Here is a 21,742-nt window from a genome sequence, read left to right as displayed (position 1 = left end):
TTACACGAATGCGGCCAGTTTTTAATACCCTGTTGTGAAGGGTTATCACAATGTTTTCTTATTCTACCGGTATTCGGTGATTTTTCGCCTTATAAAAGGAGAAAGCATCGCAGCCAGCGTTACCAGTTTTCGTCAAGGGCCGCACTAATGATGAATGTCCTAATCGGTAAGTGAATTAAGAAGAGATAGAAACGTTTTCTGTGTTTTAATATTCTAATCGCATCTCCGAATCATACCCTACTGTTTCAACTACAAAGTACCTATTACACAATTTATTTATTTTTCAGTATTGCTGGGATTTCTAGCGGCGGCGACGAATGCCGTGCCAGGTATGTTAATCGAAACTAAGATTCAGTGAGCTTTTTCGCGTAAATAATTTCCACAGCCAATATTCAAGTGTACTTAAATAACTTTACCAAATATTTTTACAGCTTATTTCCCTCGAGGAAAACTCCTAACATACAATTACACTGTCGATGCTAAGGCTGGACTCATCGATCCTGCTCCACACACGTCTCAATTCTTCATCAATGCTCTCGTCCGAGTACTTCATTATACCAGCGACCCATCCTTGAAGAACACTTACGTGGTTCGCTTAACTGATATCAAATATAGACTTTTTAACGGACCTGTAGTGGATAAGGAAGCTCCGAATACGATACCGCAACCACTTCCACCTGATGCAACGTCGATTCAATCACCTTTCGTAATTATTTTCGATGAAAATGGTCGGGTAAGATTTCCAAAGTATTTATCTAATGCAATTTTAATTAGAAAAACAGAATTGTATAATTGTTGCATTAAATTCTTGTGTTGTTTTTTAGCTGCAAGGTATAAGGGTTACACTAGGGGAGACTCCATGGTCGCAAAATATCAAAAGATCCATTGCATCTATGCTGCAGTTGGATATGGTCAACGTGTTTTCGCCGAATCGTATGGAAGATCGCAGTTTCGTAACTCATGAGGTAGGTAACGACTGATGGGAACATCCTGGGCTTTTGGTTAATGTTCTCTTTGGTTGTTACCACTAGGATACCATCCATGGTTCTTGTCAAGTGGCCTATAATGTGCAACAGCAACAAAATACTCAGGAAAACAATTTCATTATTACAAAGATCCACGAGCCGAGGAAATGCTCCAACTTCTCTTGCCACGTATTTAATCACTTAGAATTCGAAAAATGCCACATTCCAGAAGAGGTACAAACAGTTTTGTAGATTCTTATAGTTATTGTTTATAAAATTACAAATTTAATGCTTCTGTTTTCACAAAGGACGGCATGACTGTTGCCAGTAGGCGAGTGTTTGAGATAACAAACTTTGGGGAGGAAATCCTTATTCGAAAGATAGTTGGCCATGGAGTTATCAATTATTTCCCTTGGCTGGCTAACGCAGAGGCTCATTATCTTTTGACCAAGTAATACAACGATAATAACTTTTAATGCAACTGACGGTATGAAAAAGTGTTTCAAAATTCGATTTTGATAAATGCTTATCTTTCTAGTCAAACTATGATATTGAACCGTATGGAGGTTGTCCAAGGTGCCCAAATGTTCCTGGATACACCCTTCGATCTTAATATTACTTTCTCTAAGCCTACCACATTTTATTCTCAAACCGGTGATCTGGACGTGACTCAAGGTCGGCACACCGTTGACATGCAATGGCTTGTTGATACAGTGATGCAGATGTTACACGAGGCCGTGGGTTACTTAAAAGAGTACCATATGAGCGAAAATAAGCAACCAGAATGGAAACAGGGTCAAACACTTAATAGGATTTTAAATTTGCTGAGTTTCATGAACGAAACGGCCTTAGGAAGGGTCCACGATAGAATTAACCACGAATTCCACGAAGTAAAACCAATGTTGTGCGTAAATTAATATTTATTAATTTCATAGTGTCACAAACATTTGTTCTAGAATGTTTCCAATGACTGTTTGTTAGAAACATCTTCTATGGACTGGTACCAAACGTGGGAACCACTGCTTCATGTTTGTTCGTGCTGGAGTTAGTTACCAGACATGCTGTGCCGGAAAAAACTGCGATCATGATGCTTAGCGTACTTCCGATTCACGTGAAAATGCCCTCAAAAGAATTACTTGTTTCTATGGAACCGCTTGTCCATTCAAATCCTGCAGATTCATTGAATTTGGCGAAGACTAAAATACTTTGCTTCTCCAATCTCATTCATAAGACTTACGTAAACAGATCCACTGACGAATATGTGACCAAATGGCTGCAGTTCTTCATGGAACACCTTATAGGTTTGTATCTTCAATTAACCAATGTATTTCCAATTGTGTTATTTCACTTCAATATTATTTTACGTTCTTTTCCAGATGATCCAAGTTACGAGATGAAGATAATGTACTTGATGGCCATCAGGAATGTTGGCTTGATAGAAACTGTGGACCAGCTCGAGTCGATCATTCGAGGCGATGTGAAAATTTCTCATAGACCAGATAGTATCCGTATGCAAGCCATTTTGGCAGTCAAGAAAGTGATTGCTGATCTTCCGAATAGAGCCCACGATTTGCTGTGGCCAATTCTGTCCAACGTCAGACTTTCTATAATGCTTAGGATTGCCGCATACGAGGTGTTGATGAATCAGTTGCCTAATACGCAACGTCTGATGAACATGTATTGGTTTATGGTTCACGAGACAAATGAGCACTTGTACAATTACCATGTGGAGACAATTAAGGGTCTTGCTACCAGCACTGACCCCTGTCTTATGCCAGTTCGAGAAATGGCTAGAAAAATCTTGCGTTTCACAAGAATCAGACAGGTCACTGGCCCACTTTCAACCACCCTTCATATCGACTCGTTTGACGAGACATTCGGACACGGTGAAGGTCTAAAAATTTCTTTGATTATGGATCAACGGACTGGTCTGCCGTTTGCTGGCTCAGTCAATTACCTGACATCTGTTGCTCGTAGAACTGCCAGTCGTTTTGGAGTAAGTATTCTGATTGCTTATAATGTTATTATTTAAAGATTTGAGTTAATCGTTAATCATTACATACTCACTTTAGATGCACTGGGACATCGATGGTTTACAAGGAATTAAGAACGATTTTGTTAAAAATGTTTTCGGTAGTTCCCAAGAACCAATTGAAGACGAGAGAATAAACACTTTCTTAGCAAAGGTGGCTTCAAATATGCATGAATTTAAAAATACCGAAGTGTGTATATTCTTAACGGCAAATGATAACGTCATCGTAGCGATGCATTATAGTAAAGAGACCTGGATGAAATTTGTCCAAGAATTGAGTTTGTGGAAGAACGTTATTGAAAATATTAACGAACAGTATGTTCTTTATGATGACCATTATGAAATGCACGTACCTACTGATTTCGGTGTACCGGCTGTTTTGGCTACAAAGACGCCCAGTCTCGATTCGTTCAACGTAAATATCACTACAATAAAAGATGAGAATGGTAAAGATGAAAAAACACAAATAACTTGCAAGTATCAAGAATGGAAACACGGAGAATACGTCATGTCTATTTACAACCCAATTGCCGATGTTTGGCACTCTATTCGCAGAACTGGAACCCGTGATACTGTTCTGGGCATTAACATGACTATTAGTTACAACGCACACTCGAAGAGCATACAAATTACATTCCCAAGATTGCCCATCACTGAGCATTCGACTATTGGATCATTAACACAAGCTAAAAACTTTGTCACCATTACGGGTGATAGAAGGAACGTATTGCCGGATAGTTGTCCAACTTGTCTTCACATTCAAAATGTTACTGGTGTCATCAGCAACAAGACACAAGAGTTTAAATTCGACTCTGAAGACACTGCTCTTCTACTATATTCAGGAATATACAATTGCGAAGGCCATATCACTCCTTTACCTCTTGCCGACTTCCATAAAATATTTGTAATGAATCATAACTTTATGTGAGTATTTATTTAAATTTAAATTTAAGACAAAGTTCTGTAACGAAGCTGTCTTTGATACATAGGAATTATAAGGAAGGAATGCACCTTCTGATGAGAATCCGTCACGTGATAAAGAACAATATGATTTCGTCACAACGTGCAAGTTGTTCGAATCTGAATAAAATTGAACCAAGCAAAAATAATCGTGCTTCACAGGTAAGTTAGAATAGCTAACATGTTTATTTTAAGTACAAATTTTCTTTTTTCATTTTTGTATTCTTTTCTGTAAAACTTAGGTCGACTTCAGTCTTAAAGTGAATAAAGAGAATGACCCGACGAAACCGTTACACTTCTTGCAAAAAACGAGGTGGGACATTCATGCAACCATGGACGTTAAGTCAGAAATGGCTCCCCAAGTGTCTATGAGACATTGGGATGCAACTGCGAATTTGTTGATGAACGCAGGACATACAAGAAATAATTTGAGAATGACAATTACTCGTACCGTTCCACACGAGAAAAATTTGAAAGTTCGTAAGAATTTATAATTTAAATGACGGAAAGACAAACACCATACCGTTTTTGTTGAGAAATAATTGATAGATTATATTGTTCTTTTAGATATGTATTGATGCTCAAAAAACGTACCCAGAAGTAAATTGGGACCTGCTGAACATGACTTGCCCATTGAATGAAACTAATACAAAAATAACTATCGTTATGGGAAAGACGAGGGACAAGTGTGTGCGCGATGAAATGGATGTCACAATAACCGTGAAAGGTGAAAGGACAGAAGAACAATCGGATTACGAAGGTCATGGGCAGGTAGAACATGCGTGTAACGAACACAAACACCATACGCATTTACAAACTGAAGGGAAACACGTTCCTAAGACTTCCGAATGTATAAAAGAAGCTATAATGCATACGACTTTAAGAAAGTATACAACAAATGTAGTAGTGAAGAAGGTAAACATCGATTGTGGAAAATTCATTGAATTCCGATTCTTTTTTAAATTGTTTCACTTTACAGCTTTGTTTATCTTCTAGGTACCTCTATTCGTAGAAACATGGGCTCATGTACTGCAAGATATTATGCTTTCTCATTTCTTCCCCAGTGTAACATATATTACCAATCGCACAGATTCTGGAAACCTTAGATTCGTTTCAGAGTTTTCCTCATGGACACCTACTGTTGACACAGCCGTCATACAACCAGTTCGTAGTTATAAAATACAACAACTGCCATTCGGAGACATGATCTGGAATATACTGATGGACAATGTTCATTTTTCTTTTTCAAATTTGATCAATTACGTTAACTTAGACAGCAGTAAGTTTTAAATGACCCAATTTTTATTTGTAAATAAAAATTAAGTCAATCGTACTTTAGCATCACGAATACTTTGCTTTTTACAGAAATGTGCTCAGTTCATCCCAAAGGTGTGATGACCTATGACCATGTTTGGATCCCGTTCGACCTTCCCGAGAAAAACTTCATTATGACTGCAGATGTCTTTAAACGATCGTTCCTTGTAAATGTCATGAGAGTAACGCCGAACAGACTATCCGTGACGGTTAGAGTCCGTAACCATACAATGGAAATCGCACCCTTTGATGAATCATCTGTTGTAGTCAGGGTGAACGGTGAAGTAGTAGATTTACCAAATGGAGGTGTTTTAGTACCTGATAACGAAATAAACTTCTATGGTCTGAGGTAAGTTTATTGTATGTGTTTTGTACTATAATTACAGCATATGTAACTTCAAACAACTTTCCCACAAAAATATGTATATTAATAACGCGTAATAATGATATTTCAGATTAACATACAACTATGATCATTGGAATATCGATTCAACGTTGCTGCCATTAAGCGTCCACTATACAATTAACAGTGCAAGCGTCATTTTGAGTAGTGAATTTAGAGGTCAACTGGGAGGTGTTTGCGGTGCCATGAATGGCTCTCATGGTACTAACCTTCCAAGCATAGACATTTTGCCGCAACAATAGAAAATATATGGAAAGTTGAACAAAACTGGAAGTGTTCATTAATTCTATATAAGAAGAGACCTCTTTTATTTTAGAGTTGTCTACAATTGTAATGTAATACTAATAAGTGAAAGAATAAACTGGTATTTTGGGTAATATCTAATTGCTTTCCACTTTATTTCTAATACATTTCACTGTTAGAATTACAACCATTTATTCTGTTACATTTATACCTAAAATTTAGTTATATGTGGTATTATATATTTATTAAATTAAGAAACAATCATTTGTAATAGTATTAATATTTAAATTTTTGGATATTTTCATACCCATTTTATACACTGTATAAGAAAAAAGTATTGTCAATTCGCCTCCGTGGCGCAATCGGCTAGCGCGTTCGGCTGTTAACCGAAAGGTTGGTGGTTCGAGCCCACCCGGGGGCGACTTTTATTTTTTACTATTTAGATTTTTCAAAACTTATTCAAATTATAATAGAGTAGTTTAAAGGGTAACCAGTTATAACCCATTGTTAATGCTGGGATTGCTACACGCATATTATTAAAGCAGATTGTTGGCACTGAAAAACGGCACATGGCAGACGCGTATGCTCGCTATGATAACATTTAAATTTGCCTCCTAAATGAAATTCATTGTAGGGGCGCTCCTGTTTAGTTCCTTCTCAAAAGGAGTTTGAACTCCATCTTCTTTTTATCAACGCATGTACACCACGCGAGGAGAAAAGTGATAATTCCAACTTTAGAGATAGAATTTATTACGTAAGGATTAATTATATCAATACAAAAATCGCTAATTATTTATCGTTTCGGTAATGTTGTAAATCATTGCAGTTATGCATATCTCATTTTAAATATGGAATCAATTGAACAAAATTTCCTAAAGACCGGTCGTTCATAATATTTTGAAATATTCAGCTTTTTTTAGTCACTTACAACTGTATACTTCGAGTGTTTATAGTGTTTTTTATTCATATGTTTTAATGATAATTAAGTTTTCTTTAAACTTTGAATTCGATTTGAACTTTAGTACTTTAGGTTAGAATCTATCAGCCATCATTTTGCAGAGTCTGTTGTGTAGCATACGAATGTTACATTTAGTTTTCTAATGGCTGACTTTGATTTCTTTTTCAGGTATTTTATTAAAAAATGGCACAATTTTTCAATAGATTAGGGCAACTTGGTTTAGGTCTGGCCATGACTGGAGCTGTTGTTAATTCTGCTTTGTACAATGGTTAGTTTCATTTTCTTCTGATGAAAGTTTTATCAAGCGTATAGTCAAAGTTTCTTTTTATACAGTGTGCGTATTTATTTTTTTCAGTGGATGGAGGTCATAGAGCTGTTATCTTCGATAGGTTTGCGGGTATAAAGAATCATGTTGTAGGGGAAGGAACACATTTCATCATTCCCTGGGTACAGAAACCTATCATATTTGATATTCGCTCAAGACCAAGAAATGTTCCTGTTGTTACTGGAAGCAAAGATCTGCAAAACGTAAACATCACTCTTCGTATACTCTTTAGACCAGTGCCAGACTCTCTACCAAAGATCTACACTATTCTTGGTGTTGATTATGATGAACGAGTATTGCCATCTATTACTACAGAAGTATTGAAAGCAGTAGTGGCTCAATTTGATGCAGGAGAACTGATCACCCAGAGAGAGATCGTTTCTCAAAAAGTTAGCGAAGATTTAACGGAAAGAGCTTCACAATTTGGATTAATTTTAGATGATATTTCTCTTGTAAGTAGATTACAATCATTCCTGTTCCTAAATACCGTGATGTGATATTGTTCATCAATTTAAGACCACTCATTGTTTATTTCAGACACATTTGACCTTTGGAAAAGAATTCACACAAGCAGTAGAGTTGAAACAGGTGGCACAGCAAGAAGCGGAGAAGGCACGTTTCTTAGTAGAGAAGGCAGAACAACAGAAGAAAGCAGCTATCATTACTGCAGAGGGTGACGCACAAGCTGCTAGTTTAATTGCTAAGTCGCTTGGTGATGCTGGTGATGGTTTAGTTGAACTTAGAAGAATTGAAGCAGCAGAAGATATTGCCCACAATTTGTCTAAATCGCGTCAAGTAGCTTATCTGCCGGGAGGTCAAACCGTCTTGCTAAACTTACCGCAATAAAAAGATAGATTGGAACAAATATTGTACGCCTAAGTTGAGCATTTATATCGTAATAATGCATTTTGATGCTATAATGGTATATAAAAAATATATGCTGTGGGAACTTCATCGACGTGTTGCATAGCAGGAATATAAGTATATATAACATTTCATAGCATCCATATTTCAGTTCAAGATTTGTATCTTCATACACAAATACGTTTCTGTACTGTTAATGTACGTAAATAATTTGAAACAGTTTAAGTGTATCCTCTAAGGCTCATAGTAGTTTTATACGTTCCTTTTTCAGTAACATAGTAATCACTTGCTAAATTGGAAACATCTGTTTATTGCTACTTACAATTCATTTCGATTGCTTTACAAGAGGAGAGCATTTTCCTTGAGTATTTTCAGTGCCCCAATATTGGTAGGGTTATTGATTCTCCGATTTTTGGCTTTTAACCTCGATGTGAGCATTCGTATGGAATATGCAATAACAGTTTTGTTTATTTCAGTGTCAAGTGGTAGAAAGCACATTTACAGAAATTCTATAGTTTTTGTCACATACATTTGTTACATAGTATACAGTTTATTACGTTATGATATTGTAGTCAAATCCTGTTGTAAACATCTCAGGTATTATGTAGAACAAGATTAAGAGAAATATCATACGCCGTATAATCGATTGTAAAACGATTTCACATCGCAAATCCACTACAACCTATATATTTTTAATATGAGGACTCATCTTTATTACATTAGTCAAAGAAGAACAAACATGTTTATGGTGTAGTCGAGTATGCAAACACACAACGTGTTTGTGGTGTAGTAGCCGAGTGTGCAAACACATAACGTGTTTGTAAATAATATTAGTAACTATTGTAATGAATTTACCAATTTAAATCTTATTTTTTAGAACGGAATACTTTAGATAATTTCATTCGGTTTACACCTTGTTATTTCATGCGTTTTCGAACTATTACTTTTACGAATTTTTTCTGCATGTTGATTTTTCAATAAATTATTAGATTTCATGGGAGCTATCCATTCATGGAAGAATGGTCCGATAGATTAGGACGATCAATCAACGACTCGAAATTGGTGAAAGATTATCTCGGTCGGGGTGCTATGGTCTCGCATTTGTCGGCATTGCCTGTTAACAGAGAAAACAATTTATCATAATTTGGCGAGCACCGCAGGGTTCCTTTCGAAGGTGGTCCGCAACTAAAATTGGAAATACGTATTGGTGGGTCGACCTCTTGCCTTCATCAACCTATACTACGATTTTTGGCAACGTTTATCTTAGAATTTATACCTTTGGCTTTTACCATATGCAGTTATCATATAATTGTTATGTTACGTTTGAATTTATATGTTTCCTGTAGTCTTCACATTTTTTCTTCTAGAGGCCATTCTATTGATAACATTTCATATTTCTGCGATGTCGAATTTCGTTTATATATTATTGCTAAATTATAAATTAACTCAGAGCATTCGCAGATTGGAGTAGTAAGGGGTGAGAACCGAAGTGGTAGGAGAACGAGGCGAAAGCAGATTAGCGTGAATAATGAAGACACGACCCCGTGAAAGCCTAAGCGGGTCTCCTTAAGTCTGCTCCTTCGAGTAGAAGCCGAAGCCGGAAAGGAAGGATGCTGGCTGAGAGGTGGAGCGGACAGAAAGGAGGTAGAAGCAGTTAATTACTCCTCCCATCCAGGGGATAACGACTTCCCCTTATTTGTCGAGAGGCGCAAACAGCCAACCCTCGGTGAAATCCCTTGGCAAGACGCTTTCTCGGATATACATATACCTCCGAGCTTTGGATCTATTCCATAATTCGAACTTTGTCCCGTTTTAATAGCAATCTATGAATCCTAAGCTTTTGGAGCAGTTTTTCACCTGTAATTCCATAACGTTGTTACTTATTCTTTGGTCAACAGTTCTTTTTAAAACTGTCTCTTTTTTTAATCGCTCCAATTAGATGTCTGTCACACGAAATATGTTTCGACCTATCGTACGATTTATCGTTTAAGATCTATACATTCAGAAATGCTCGTACAGTTACTGCACTGTAGATTCCAATAATGTGTGGTCTTTTTAGTAAATCTACAACCAGAATGACAATAACGTGTTGTAAGCGTAAGTAATTGCCCTATTGAAATAGTAACATATGAACGTGTAAATCATTTTGTTACTAATAAACTGTCTGACTTGGTACAGGGAGTGGCGAATAAATTTCCGTAGATACATTTTCTACTAGGAACATTACAAGGTATTACGGTGGAGAACGGTACGAGAATAATGTAATGATGCCTCGGTTGAAAGTTCAAGGTCGTCATTATCGTCGGTGTCCCCGAAGAGCGTGCGGAGACCTGTGAACAACAAAGGATGGCACATGTTCCTCAGGCCACGGATGCGTGCGACGAAATAAATAATAGGTACAACCGAATACGCGCGCGAGAAACGTAGGAGAAGGAGAGAGGGAGACTAATTACGAAAGAAATCATAATAGGCGCACATGCACCGCGGGCTGTCGGGCTAACGATCGCTTCCTCTGCATCTGCACCTGTTACTGCGATCCTACGGTTGCATTGATGCACGCGAGCCACATATGCCGATGGCCTTCATCGAAAACACGACCGCCTAAAGCGGCAGCCCTTCTTCGTCATTCCGTACCTTTCGAAATTTTGGAAATGCACTGCATTCGAATTACACACCTAAACTAGATTCTTCACGCATATTTTTTTTTATAGACTTTGAAACGAAATTTACTGTTTTCGCCAGTCGAGTTACTCGTTGATATAGCTGGTGGCAATTGGAGAAAAGTGGACACATAGTGGGTAATGTGTAGAATAATTGGGTACGTAATGAATGATTTGTTTGCCAGTTATCAGAGGAATAAGCGCTTTGAAGTTGGTCGGTGCAATAAACGCGGTCATCATGTAAAGGTAAATACGGTTAATTAAGGCGGGAAACATGGGAACGAAAACAGGCCCCCAATGGTCTGTTTACGATTCCGCGCCCCTCTTTTCGGCATGGAGAACACGAGACTCCAGGGCATGTAACGAAACGCGATGACCACTGGCCGAATTAAAGGCCGGAAAATTGGATGGGTCATAACGTTAAATAACCATGCTGCCCATTTTCTTCTGCGTTGTTTCACTGATAACTCATTTCAATGGTGACTCGTGCGTGGAATAGATTTCGTTACTTAGAAGAAATGAAGATATAATCTCGATGACCGTATTTTCGACTACTGAGCACACGCGTGTTACAGACTGTGAAAATTATGTATGTGCGAATAGAAATCAGTACCTAATAATTATGTATTTGTTTTGTCGTTAGAATCAGTTTTTTCTAACAAATTTTCGGTCAGTGGCCGCAGGCGAGGCTCGACGCTGAATGGCCGGAACGTGAAAAGCTCTAAAGTGTTTCAACTCATTAAGGGAAGCGCTATTGGGTTAGCATAATCTCTCGAGTTTGGGGCGGACGACTCGATTGCATCTCTTCACCCTTGTCTCTCATTTTCAGGCAGCTCGCACGCGAGGAGTAATTTTCAATAAATGCAGCCGACTCGAGTTTGTCGCTGATCGTCGTCTAGTTAATGCACGACCAACGGTAGTCCCGTCATTCACGTTTCTGTTCCTTTATTTTTTTCTTCTTTCTACCTAGCTCCAAAAATGTGGTACTTGATTGACGCACGACAGCGGAAAAAAAGACATAGTTTCGAGCGAACCATCCGACACCTCGTACGTTCGCTATTCACCTCGCCGCTATAGAGCTAAACGATTTTGGACGAAACCCTCGGGGAAGCTTAACGGCAGATTGATTTACATCGAAGTCAGCCTCTAGCCGGCCTATAATCTCGCGACGATGCCGGTAAGAATACACGCGACCGTTGCGCCTTCATTCCTTTCACGACCCTTGGGGGTATATTAGGATTCGAGTGTCCTGTCGGGAAGCAATAGTGAAGCTACTGTTCATAGACTGTGGATTTTGCGGTTTTGTCTTTAGTTTTTCCACGAATCAAAGTCGCTGTTGCATCGACGTGGAACAAAGTGTAAGCTTTCGAAACAGAAATTGAAGCCACGCTCCCGTTAAAACCGTTTCCTACTCAGAGTCGTCCTCAGGAAGTACGGAGGTCATCGCGTGCACAACCTCGCAAGACGATCGTGAATTTCTTTTGTCAACGGCACACGAGAAAAGAAGGTTCATGGCTGTGGGGTTACCTGCTGCCTTCAGGGTCACCGTTATCCAGCAATCATCTTACGTACGGCTGTTGCGAAACTGGAACGGACGCCTCGACATTGAAACGACATCTGATTTTGCTTATTCAGAAAATTTAAGAGTGATCAGGTAATGTCTCAGATAACTCACTAAGGGGCCCTGGATTACGAACGTTAAAAAAGCACTGAAATTTTTTAGTTGTTATTTTAATTGTTGACGTTGTCTAATAAATTTCAAGCATCATCCTCTCATATCCCGTTGCCTTTCAGTCTAACTCGTTACTTGGTTCATCTTCATTAATCCTAGCGCGTTTTCCAAGTCTATCCTCTTCGTCGTGTCCCATTGCTCAGGTTCGCCCAGTTGACATCAGTGTTCACCAACGCTGTGTCTCGCTGTTCCCACAGGAACGTCTTTCGTGCTGACCGTACGAACATTAATTCGGTCAGGAAGGAATAAGCGGTATGGAGGGTGGAGAGGGCCAAAAACGGCGAAAGGTAAGAGGGACAGAAGGGAACTTGTAACATATGTATAACGCAAGGGGCGTTTCGTGGCTGCGGTCCCGTCCATCTGTGGCAAGGAGTCCAGACGTAATTGCTACATCCTCAGATGCTGTTGCCGTACTTGCATACACCATTCGATTCACCAAAATCGTCACGAGTGGCAATTCGTATGGTACACGCATTGGTCGAGCACTGAACAGTGCTTCTAAATATTTCTACTGCAGGAGTTTGCTTGAAATTTTCTTTAGATTTCGAGCTCCGGTCATGGAGCGTCCCATTCAATGTCTTCAACTTTGATTCGAGGAAAAGGTCACATTAAAGATATAGGTACTGTTATTTCTAGGAGACTTTTTTTGATGGAGTTACACACGTGTGGCTATTTTGATAAAAAATATAAATCTTTCTAAAATTTCTCTCGTTTTCGTCACGAGTAACACGTAGACATAATATACACGCGTGTTCGTGCGTTCGTAATCATGGCCTCTTCCGTCACGCGACATGCCGCGTTCACGGAGCACCGTTTTCTTCTCTTTTTTCGCTTCCTCGGACTTCGTCTCTCTCTTGGCCCGAGCTTTTTCGTGGACGGTCATCCGTTGCACGTGAGGAGGAATTCCCGCGGGTGCAAATCGTCGTGAAATTGACGGTTCCATGGAACGCACGCTCGAGGTACGTCAAAAATTAGTGACTTAAGAATTTCCTGGCTCTTCTTTGACACCACATCTCTACTTTCATCTTCGCGGTTCTTCCGGCAAGTTACAGTACATTATGGTATTTTTCTTCTCAACCTTTTTTCGATCCTTAACGATACTAGCAAGATTAACCGTACTAGAAAATAAAAGCTTAGGCGAAGATAACGTAATAAATCTTCATTAGGGAGAAAAATCAGGGAGTACATATCGAGATAGAGACGAAACTATGGAGCAGGAATTCGTTATTTTATCGTTTACCAAGCAAACAGACTTGCCAAGGGTGCTTCTGAATCTTCTCCGACGCTCTCGCTATTTGAAATGAAGGGTTGCCGGTAAACGGCGGGTTAACTTGGTCCCAGTCCCGCCTCGAAAATCCTCCGGATCTTCTAATTCAATTAGGATTCTGCAGTGGAGAGACCTGAAATCAGCCAACGATTTAGGTAACCTTATCATTACGCTGTGGCCCACTCAACACCCTGAGTGCTTCTTGTGTTTCAGCTCTTCGAACAGAAAAATTAGGACATTTAAAAGTATTTAGAACAATACAGAGCTTTTATATTGTGCATTCTCATTTGGAAGTTTTGGAAGAAATACATATTAATTATAGAATTAATTAAAATTTTCTGTAGTAGGATTTTAGGCTGATAAATAGTGTTTCCTGAAATTACGAAAAGCAAAAGATTGACATAATTATGATTTTATTTCTCAATCATTCCTGATTACAATTTGGTTCTTGAGTATAGGGTTCCGTCTTCCATCGCTTCCGCTAGCGCCGGAAGTGGAACCTGTGATTTTCATGTAACTCCAGCCGGACTTTTTGTCTTCCAAAAATTCTCATACCGAGTATAATATTACGAGTGTGCAGAATTTGAACGGTATACTTACTAACATATTTTCAGTAATTTTGGGAAACTCCACTTGCGGAGTGTAATTGAAATTAGCTTAATTTCGCTTTTGATAGAGAGGAAAGGAACGCGCAACCCCAGATGAAAAGATGCTGGTGCGTCCTGGTGTGAGGTTGCCGCCCTTACGCCTCGCTGGCAGAAACAGACGTTGTAACGGTGAGATTTACAGTGGCGCTTGTAGGCAATAAGTCATGTCCAGTGAACATGTCGCCTACCGCAGACCTTCCACGCGTGGCCCGTCTGCATATATAAAGATGGCCGTGCCATGAAATGCGATACGCGCATACGAGCAGCCACTCCTTCTCGATAATATCGCTACGATACGCTACGGTTTCGGTGCATCCGAGTTTTCCACACTTAAAGTATCGCTTTCTTCGTTTTCACTCCGCTTTGTTGCAAAATAATGGAAGCACAGAACCGATAGAAATAACGAGAATTTCGGAGTTTGGAGGATTCCTTTTTCCATCTACCCTTTTTCTTCCATCGTACGCGGCTGACAGTATATGGAGCAGAAGATTGCTCCTCTCTCTGGACATAATGATGATTGTACGTAATGATATCGGTGGCGCGCGGTTTCTTTCAGTGTCACGCCATGCGTGAAGCCGAATCTTCGGATGTATGTAAATTTCAGGATGGTAGTTTTTTCCGTTTTCGTTGATCACAGAGTCGTCGAGCCCGTCGACAAAATTGGTAATTCGTACGTCCTGATCGTGGATGATTTCACGTCGGTTTCACATCCGGTCGCCTCACCGTCCGAAATCTCCGATTTTTGTAAGCATCGTAATGACAGAATTACCCCCTGGAAGGTGTTTTACGAAATTTACCAAATTTTCGTACCCCTAATGTCTCAATTCATTTAACATTACTAATGTGTGTGTAGCAAACCTAAACTAGAAAAGCATTCCCAGAAAATGATGGGTGACTATTTAAGAAAGACCTTCACACGATCGTGGCCGAGCATATCGATCTAAAACCATGCAAAGAAAAGAGGACACGTAGTAGACGCAAAGACAGGTGGGGGAAGAAAGGGGCGAGGGGTTTGAGGAGAGGCACGAGTGAAGACCTCAGCCAGTGTGTGACCTCCGACCCCCACGGATCTCGAGCGCGCATAATGCCTTATTGTAATTACAATAAAGGTTATCTCGCAGGGATTTCGAGGCTCCAGGCCATTCAGTCATTCGCGTTATTGAGATGGTAAGCGAGAGTCGTGGCCGAGAGAGAGAGGGGGCGAGGAGACCCCGCCGGATCGAAGGAAGAGACAGAGAAGAAACGATGCGAGCGCATCAAGATACGAAAGAGAACGGTGTAGGTGTGTTTCTTCGACGTAGACGAACCAGAAATCATGTGGGCGATAAGGTATCAGGATATTGTGTATCTAACCGGGCTGGAACCTGAAGAAGATAGATAGCCCGATACCGGAGGTTTCACGTGGAACGGAGAAAGATGGAGCGGCTGAGAGGAAGGCTGGCGAAGAGGGATCAGCATCGGTGAAGCGATCGTTTCCCGATTCGAATTTCATCGCGTGGGATCAATCGTATATCCCGTGCGAGCAATTACGATCATCTCGCCACTTGCCACTACGTTCCACGACGCGCGCGCGCGCGCGCGCGCAAAAGACTGAAACGATAATAGTCCTTTAATAGGAGGTCATTTTATTAACTTTTACAGACCTCGATTACGGTGAATTGCTGACTGCTCGACGTTTCGGAGGACGTCGATGTTTGGCGCTGCAGGAGAGCGGAGGAAAGATAAACAGAGAGAAAAGAGAAACGGAAGGGCAAAATCGGAGGAGTTGGAGGGAATAGTTGCAGTTGAGTGAGACAGCAAGAACGATAGAGGTGAAAGGAGCGAAAATGGAAGGGAGATGCAGAAAGGAAGAAAGAGCAGAGGAAGGGAGGATGGTGCCTTTTCAATTAATTCGATTGCGCGTAAACGCCTCTTCCTGCCGATGATTTACGGATTTCCAATCCACGGATCTCTCTACCAACCGATCCTCGAGCGTGCTTGAGCATGTAGTGAATCAGTCACGAAGGCACACGTGCTTTGTACGCTCCGATACGAGGGAGGGTACGAGTACCTTTGGAAGCGCATCCTGTATTCCAACAGAGCTGTAGAGTCAGAAAATTTGAAATCTACTCACTACGAAACCGTTCTTTTTAAACATTCATTCTTTTCTGCTTCGATGAAACATCGAATTTACCTCGAATTAGATATTTTTCTAACTCATTCGACGTGAAATGATAACAGTCTTGAGTAGTCGTTCGTATCGGGTACATTGGTGGAAATATGGTAGACAATATAATTACTCAAATATTAATAATTGAATCGTTTGTAATTAATAGGTGGTGCACAGTTATAGTTTCGCTTCCTTCCCTCCTACATTGGGATGGCGATGGGAAGACTTCGGGGGCGTTACCGACGACCACACAGACTGCAGACGTGAATCACTTGCCGAAAAATATAGGTACAAAGTAGATATACTTTCTTGTTTAGTGTAAGTTTCTTGATCGTTGACTTTAAGACGAAACCTTCGTGGGCTTCGAGTTAATTAATTGAGCAATGACGAAGACATAGCGGCTGGCTGTCGAAATATCGGAACAGTTAGCTGAACGTGATGCCAAATAATTATGCCAATCACGGTGGTAATTAAAAAGGAACTTCAATGGAGAAAGTATTACCGAGTAACTGTGGTTACTGTTTACAGGAATAACCTTAAATTGCTGCCTGAATAGGGTCTCTTGTTTCTTCCTTTACATTATACCACCCGTTAGAAAGACTCTTACCGTAGAGGGTGTGATTTACGTGTCCCCTGATTTACACTGATTACGGGCCCCGTCGCGTCGCAAGGCAAATACACACTGCCTTCTTCTCATTCTCTCTCTTTTACTCCTCTACAGTTTGGTCAGATAACTGTAGCTTGTCTGATATCAACTTTTCGAAGCAACATCAATTCCCCTGATTGATTTCGGCCTGCAATCATTTTACTGATTTTACCTCTTAAAATGGTTCTTTCCTAATTTCATTGAAATGGTCTGTAGTTATTACACATAGGTATGGTCGAAAGGTGTGGTCAAGGCAGTGAATACTTTTGCAAGCTAGTGTTTACCTTTGAGTGTGCTCAGTGTTTGTCATTCCGTGGCAAATTGGCTAGGAAAGTGTTTAGGACACCACTTACCTGCACATCTTCTCCACATCTTCTCTCTCTTTATTATTTCAGACACTCTTACAGAACAACCGCGTGGCATCTTCTAAAAATTTTGTGAAATATTTATCGTCTCGCGGACACGCCGTGGCAAATTGGTTCGCGAATCGTTTAAGGGGCTGCACCGTGCTCCGTACTCCTTGCACCCTTGTCCAAGACTTTTTCATCACCTCGACCTCTTCCTTCCTTGTCCCGTTACGAGATTCCTTCTTCTTCAACGGTTTCCCTCCTTCCTCAGCAAAATTTCTTTTTGCTCTTCTAGAGCGTCTTCGAGGAGGAGCCCTCCGGCAAACGTGACCGGACGGGCCCGAATCATAAATTCCGTCGAGTAATGTAACGTCCGCTGCGATTATTTACTGATACTTACCCGATGGCCAGAACCCACCAGGGCAACCTACCCAGTGTTCCTTCAAACTTTTCTTTCGACCGAGGGGACACGAGTTTGCCCCAGAGTGCCGTCTTCGATTTCGTGAATTTCTTACTTCTGCATCGAATCGACTACTTCGAGACTTATCTGAAAAAAATATCGAGTAGCTGAAGCTGCACACCACTGTTTCTAATGTTCGATTAGTTAAACATTTTATGATCGAATTAAGTTAGGTTAAAGTGTTTTGCATCCATTTCTTTACGAAAATTGTTACGAATTATTGTCGTCGAGGATATTAACGGCACTCTTCTTAACCGAGAATAAAGGAGGAAGTTGGGGCGTACATTATACGGTCGGCCACCCCTCCGTCGAATTATTAAAAGCTAAACTGGCTTTGATTTATAAGAGGGCAGACCCGTCCTGCGCCACCAAAATTCAACGATGGGTTAAAAGGAGACGCTGACTCGAGGAGGGGGTGGAAACTCGGCGAGGCGGTGCTGAGATTAATTTTATTACTTCCGCTCGAGTAATTATCGCATTACTTTGCCGCGAAGGAGAAAGTTACTGCGAGTTGTTGCTGCCGTTCTTCTTGATAATCCTTTTATCGCGCTCAATTCTTTTCCACCTCTTTTGCCTTTCTTCGGCGCAAATCATTCGCTAAGACGGCTAGGAAAATTCCTTTGGCAATGTTCACTATCAGTTTTGCTTTCGAAGAAAAGCTGTACGCGATCGTCTAAAACAGGTAGAAACCGGAACGATAATTGCAGTGCATTAGAACGCGCGGAAGGGCAGATAAAAATCGTGGAACCACTCCGGATGTGAGAGTCAGTCGTTCTCGCATCTTAATTCTTTGGTAAATCGCGTGATCGTCCAAGCAGCAGTCAGCGAGAAACCGCCGCAGCGCGGCGTCGGTTGAAAGATGCGAGGGAAGGGGATAGAAAAGACAGAGGATAAAGGGTTGAAGCGAGAGAGTGGTTAGCGTAGAAGCGACCCTCTCGTAGCGACGCACACGCGCGAGTGTATCGTACCTGTAAGAAGATCCGTTCAAGTTCCTCTTGAGCGTAACGCTGGTGGTTGGTGGTCGGGCGGAAAAAAGGGGGACGAAGTCGAAAAAAATGCGAGTGAGGTTGGGGGGGAAGCGAGTCTCATCTGCGGCTGAACTTCTCGCGCGATACACGTCGAGGTTTCTCGGGCACAGCGGGATCTCCGTGCGAGCAAATATTTTAGCGACGTGGCTGGGGGTGAAGTCGTCGCTGCATAGCCCCTTCCCTTCTCCGGGTCGCCCTCCTCGCGGGGCGAGTCGCAACCCAGCCGGGCCCACTCGTGGCGCGCAAATGAGGTGGAAAAGATAAAGGCCGTGGCGGGCGATCATTAACATGCGCGCTCCGCTTTCGAGGAGCCGCTCGAGGGTGACTCGGTGGTAGGTTTAGCTCCGCGAGTTTTAGATGTGCGCGTCCCTATATATCTCTGCACTCTATATAAACAGAAGGAAAAAATGTATATAGTTAGGCGGCATTATGTACTGATTCACCGGGACTGGGTGCGAGTGAACGCGTGCGAGGAGAAAATCTCACCCTGTGGATGTGTATATGTATTTATTATATAACTCTGCCCTATGTACTACCCCTTCGTGGTGGCGCGAGGAGACGAAGGTGGGAAGATAGAAAAAAGAAGGCTAAAGAGGCAGAGCGAAAGACAGGGACGCAGAGAGGCAGGGGCAGGTTGCGGGGGGAGGCTGGCTGGGGTGCAGAGGGGTTGGGGGGTGGTGGAAACTCGCGAGGAGATGCCAACCTAATGGCGGCAGCAATTAACAACAAACACCGCTCATTAATCGCGAGAGAGTCCTCGGTCTCTCTATCTTTCTTCGTCCCTCTCCCGTCCCTCTCCCGTCCCTCTCCCGTCCCTCTCCCGTCCCTTTCTCTACGCCCGTTACCCTCGTCATCTGTCTCTTTCCTTCGACTCCGGCTTGCTCGGCTGTCTTGTATTTTTTATCTTTCTCCGGCCAGCCCTGTTCTCCTTTCCCCGGGAGCATCGCTTACCCCTTTCACTCTTCAGCGAGCCTTCCAACCGTCCGCGAAGTTTCCTATTAAAAGGGAAGGTATGATAATAACGCCGCGGCTCTCGACGCGGTCTTTTCACTCGAACGACCAGCAGGTTGTTGTAGGTTTCTCTCTGTATGTATGCGTCAGCCAGGGGAGGGCGTTACTTTTACGGGGAACGCGTCTCGTTTATCCAAGGGATGACGGGGTAACTCTTGCTACTCGCCGTAACAATTGGGTGAAACGAAGTTAAGAGATGCCTTCGTTTCAGTTCGTCCCAAGGAGAACATCGCGGAAGGCTGCCTTCTTATTTTCCCGGTACACAAAAGTCCGCGAAATTATTCTGTCGTTCTTTCAATCGCTTCGGGTTAACGAGGCGACGAGATCGAATCGTTCGAGTTTTCAGAGAAAGCATACGAACGAGAAGAACTCGAATCGTGAATCAAAAGAGAAAGCTTATCGCGAATTAGTCTTTGGACAAGAATCAATATCTGAGATGGAATAATTTCGATCCAGGTAACGAGGAGGAGAGAGGGCAACGATCGTGCCTGTTCTTTTTTTATGTATGGGAAGATGCTTCCTGGCGAAATATTCGTGGGGGAGCCGGCGGACGTTAGCACGGGACTTACAAGAGCAAAGGAAAGGCGTGGAGAGTCAGAAGACGAGTCGAAGCTACTGGTCGAGGCGCGAAAGAGGAACAGAAGGCACGACGGCAAACTGCGACAGGACATGCGAGCACAAAGATGAATCCTGATCACGCACGCTCCCTCCGTCCTCCCGTTCATACGCTGCCGGCGCTGCTCTCGTTCCTTCGCATCCCCGATAATTGGAAATCAGCCTGAATATAAATAAACCTTCGCGATCCGTTCGCTCTCTTCTTTCCTTCCACCCTCTGCGGCTATCCTCCTCTGGAGAAGGTGCTTCCTCATTTGCATAATGGTTTCTCGCCAAACAGCCGAAGAGGGGGGGGAGAATTGGACTGTTCGAAAGGAAAAAAGGTCGGCCACTATCTAGAAAGCTGTTATTTCGGAATTTCTCTTTTTCTGTCTTCTCGGTTTCCATTCTTAATCGACGTCTAAACGACGTTAATACCACGGTGGTAATCGATCGAATAGTTTTCAACAAAAAGTAGATTAATTCCCGATCGAAATCGGCAGGAGCGACCTAGTTGTCGTAACACGAACATTTCTGCCTGCTTCTTATCGATCCCTCGTTTATTTCCGCTGTTTTCATCTTTTTCCTGCCAGCCACTTTCGTTACATCGCGCTGCTTGCGAGAAAAGTAAAAAGACGACGCGACGCTCGCGCTCCGCGGAACGGCAATTCCACGCTACATCGTGTAAATTACTGCGATTTAATTACTCGGTGACACTCGGTGCCGCGTCACTGGTCACGGGTTAATTATCGCGTTAACAAGGCCCGATATTAACGCGTTCACCTCAAACGGCGAGATCAAGTTTTTCTGTGTGCGACGCCGAGAAACCAGCACCGGCTCTCTCGCGTCTCGTCTTCTCCTTTTCCTCCTTTTCCTCCTTTTCCTCCTTTTCCTCCTTTTCTCTTCCACCACGGGCGAGTTGTTAACGCGGAGAAATGTTTGAAGGACGCGCAGGGCTGGTTAAGGGACTTCTCCCTTCCGGAAACGATGCCTCACTCACGGTTCACATGGGCGTTTGGTCGCGAGAAAAGCGCGAGTCGCGAGCGCCTTCTGAAGTCGAAAGTCAAGGGAGTAATGAGGGGGAGTCATCGTCTTAAGGAAAGCATTTAGGATACGTGCATATGGTAAGAGTGCGTA

General features: G+C 41.9%; 2 protein-coding genes and 1 non-coding gene across 3 annotated transcripts; all 3 read left to right on the top strand.

Moving 5' to 3' along the window:
• The first annotated feature begins 147 nt into the window (after window positions 1-147).
• Vhdl (larval-specific very high density lipoprotein) lies at window positions 148-6,053 on the top strand. Its single transcript, XM_076385042.1, has 16 exons — window positions 148-166; window positions 258-329; window positions 432-733; window positions 825-965; window positions 1,032-1,199; window positions 1,274-1,416; window positions 1,504-1,866; window positions 1,947-2,266; window positions 2,342-2,961; window positions 3,038-3,921; window positions 3,987-4,119; window positions 4,200-4,433; window positions 4,525-4,872; window positions 4,954-5,236; window positions 5,323-5,620; window positions 5,727-6,053. Exons 1-16 carry the CDS (start codon window positions 148-150, stop codon window positions 5,914-5,916), a joined length of 4,518 nt encoding a protein of 1,505 aa, XP_076241157.1. The 3' UTR covers window positions 5,917-6,053.
• Window positions 6,054-6,264: 211 nt separating this feature from the next.
• Window positions 6,265-6,338, top strand: Trnan-guu (transfer RNA asparagine (anticodon GUU)). The gene has a single exon. It is a non-coding gene; the product is annotated as a tRNA-Asn (tRNA).
• Window positions 6,339-6,589: 251 nt separating this feature from the next.
• On the top strand, window positions 6,590-8,158 carry Phb1 (prohibitin 1). Its single transcript, XM_076385102.1, has 4 exons — window positions 6,590-6,671; window positions 7,044-7,143; window positions 7,231-7,652; window positions 7,738-8,158. The coding sequence occupies exons 2-4, from the start codon at window positions 7,059-7,061 to the stop codon at window positions 8,044-8,046; spliced, it is 816 nt and encodes a 271-aa protein (XP_076241217.1). The 5' UTR covers window positions 6,590-6,671; window positions 7,044-7,058; the 3' UTR covers window positions 8,047-8,158.
• Window positions 8,159-21,742: the final 13,584 nt, after the last annotated feature.

This window comes from Calliopsis andreniformis, chromosome 9, assembly GCF_051401765.1.
Source record: "Calliopsis andreniformis isolate RMS-2024a chromosome 9, iyCalAndr_principal, whole genome shotgun sequence".
Taxonomy (NCBI): Eukaryota; Metazoa; Arthropoda; class Insecta; order Hymenoptera; family Andrenidae; genus Calliopsis; species Calliopsis andreniformis.
The sequence above is the reverse complement of the archived record's forward strand: the minus strand, read 5'-3'. Positions and strand labels throughout refer to the sequence as shown.

Excerpts from the sequence above, each read along its gene's own strand:
- Vhdl (XM_076385042.1), top strand. Across the intron at positions 966-1,031 it reads GCAGTTTCGTAACTCATGAG|GATACCATCCATGGTTCTTG; the intron begins GTAGGTAACGAC and ends TGTTACCACTAG. Across the intron at positions 5,237-5,322 it reads TTACGTTAACTTAGACAGCA|AAATGTGCTCAGTTCATCCC; the intron begins GTAAGTTTTAAA and ends TGCTTTTTACAG.
- Phb1 (XM_076385102.1), top strand. The coding sequence starts at position 7,059 with ATGGCACAATTTTTCAATAGATTAGGGCAACTTGGTTTAGGTCTGGCC. Across the intron at positions 7,144-7,230 it reads TAATTCTGCTTTGTACAATG|TGGATGGAGGTCATAGAGCT; the intron begins GTTAGTTTCATT and ends TATTTTTTTCAG. Across the intron at positions 7,653-7,737 it reads TTTTAGATGATATTTCTCTT|ACACATTTGACCTTTGGAAA; the intron begins GTAAGTAGATTA and ends TGTTTATTTCAG.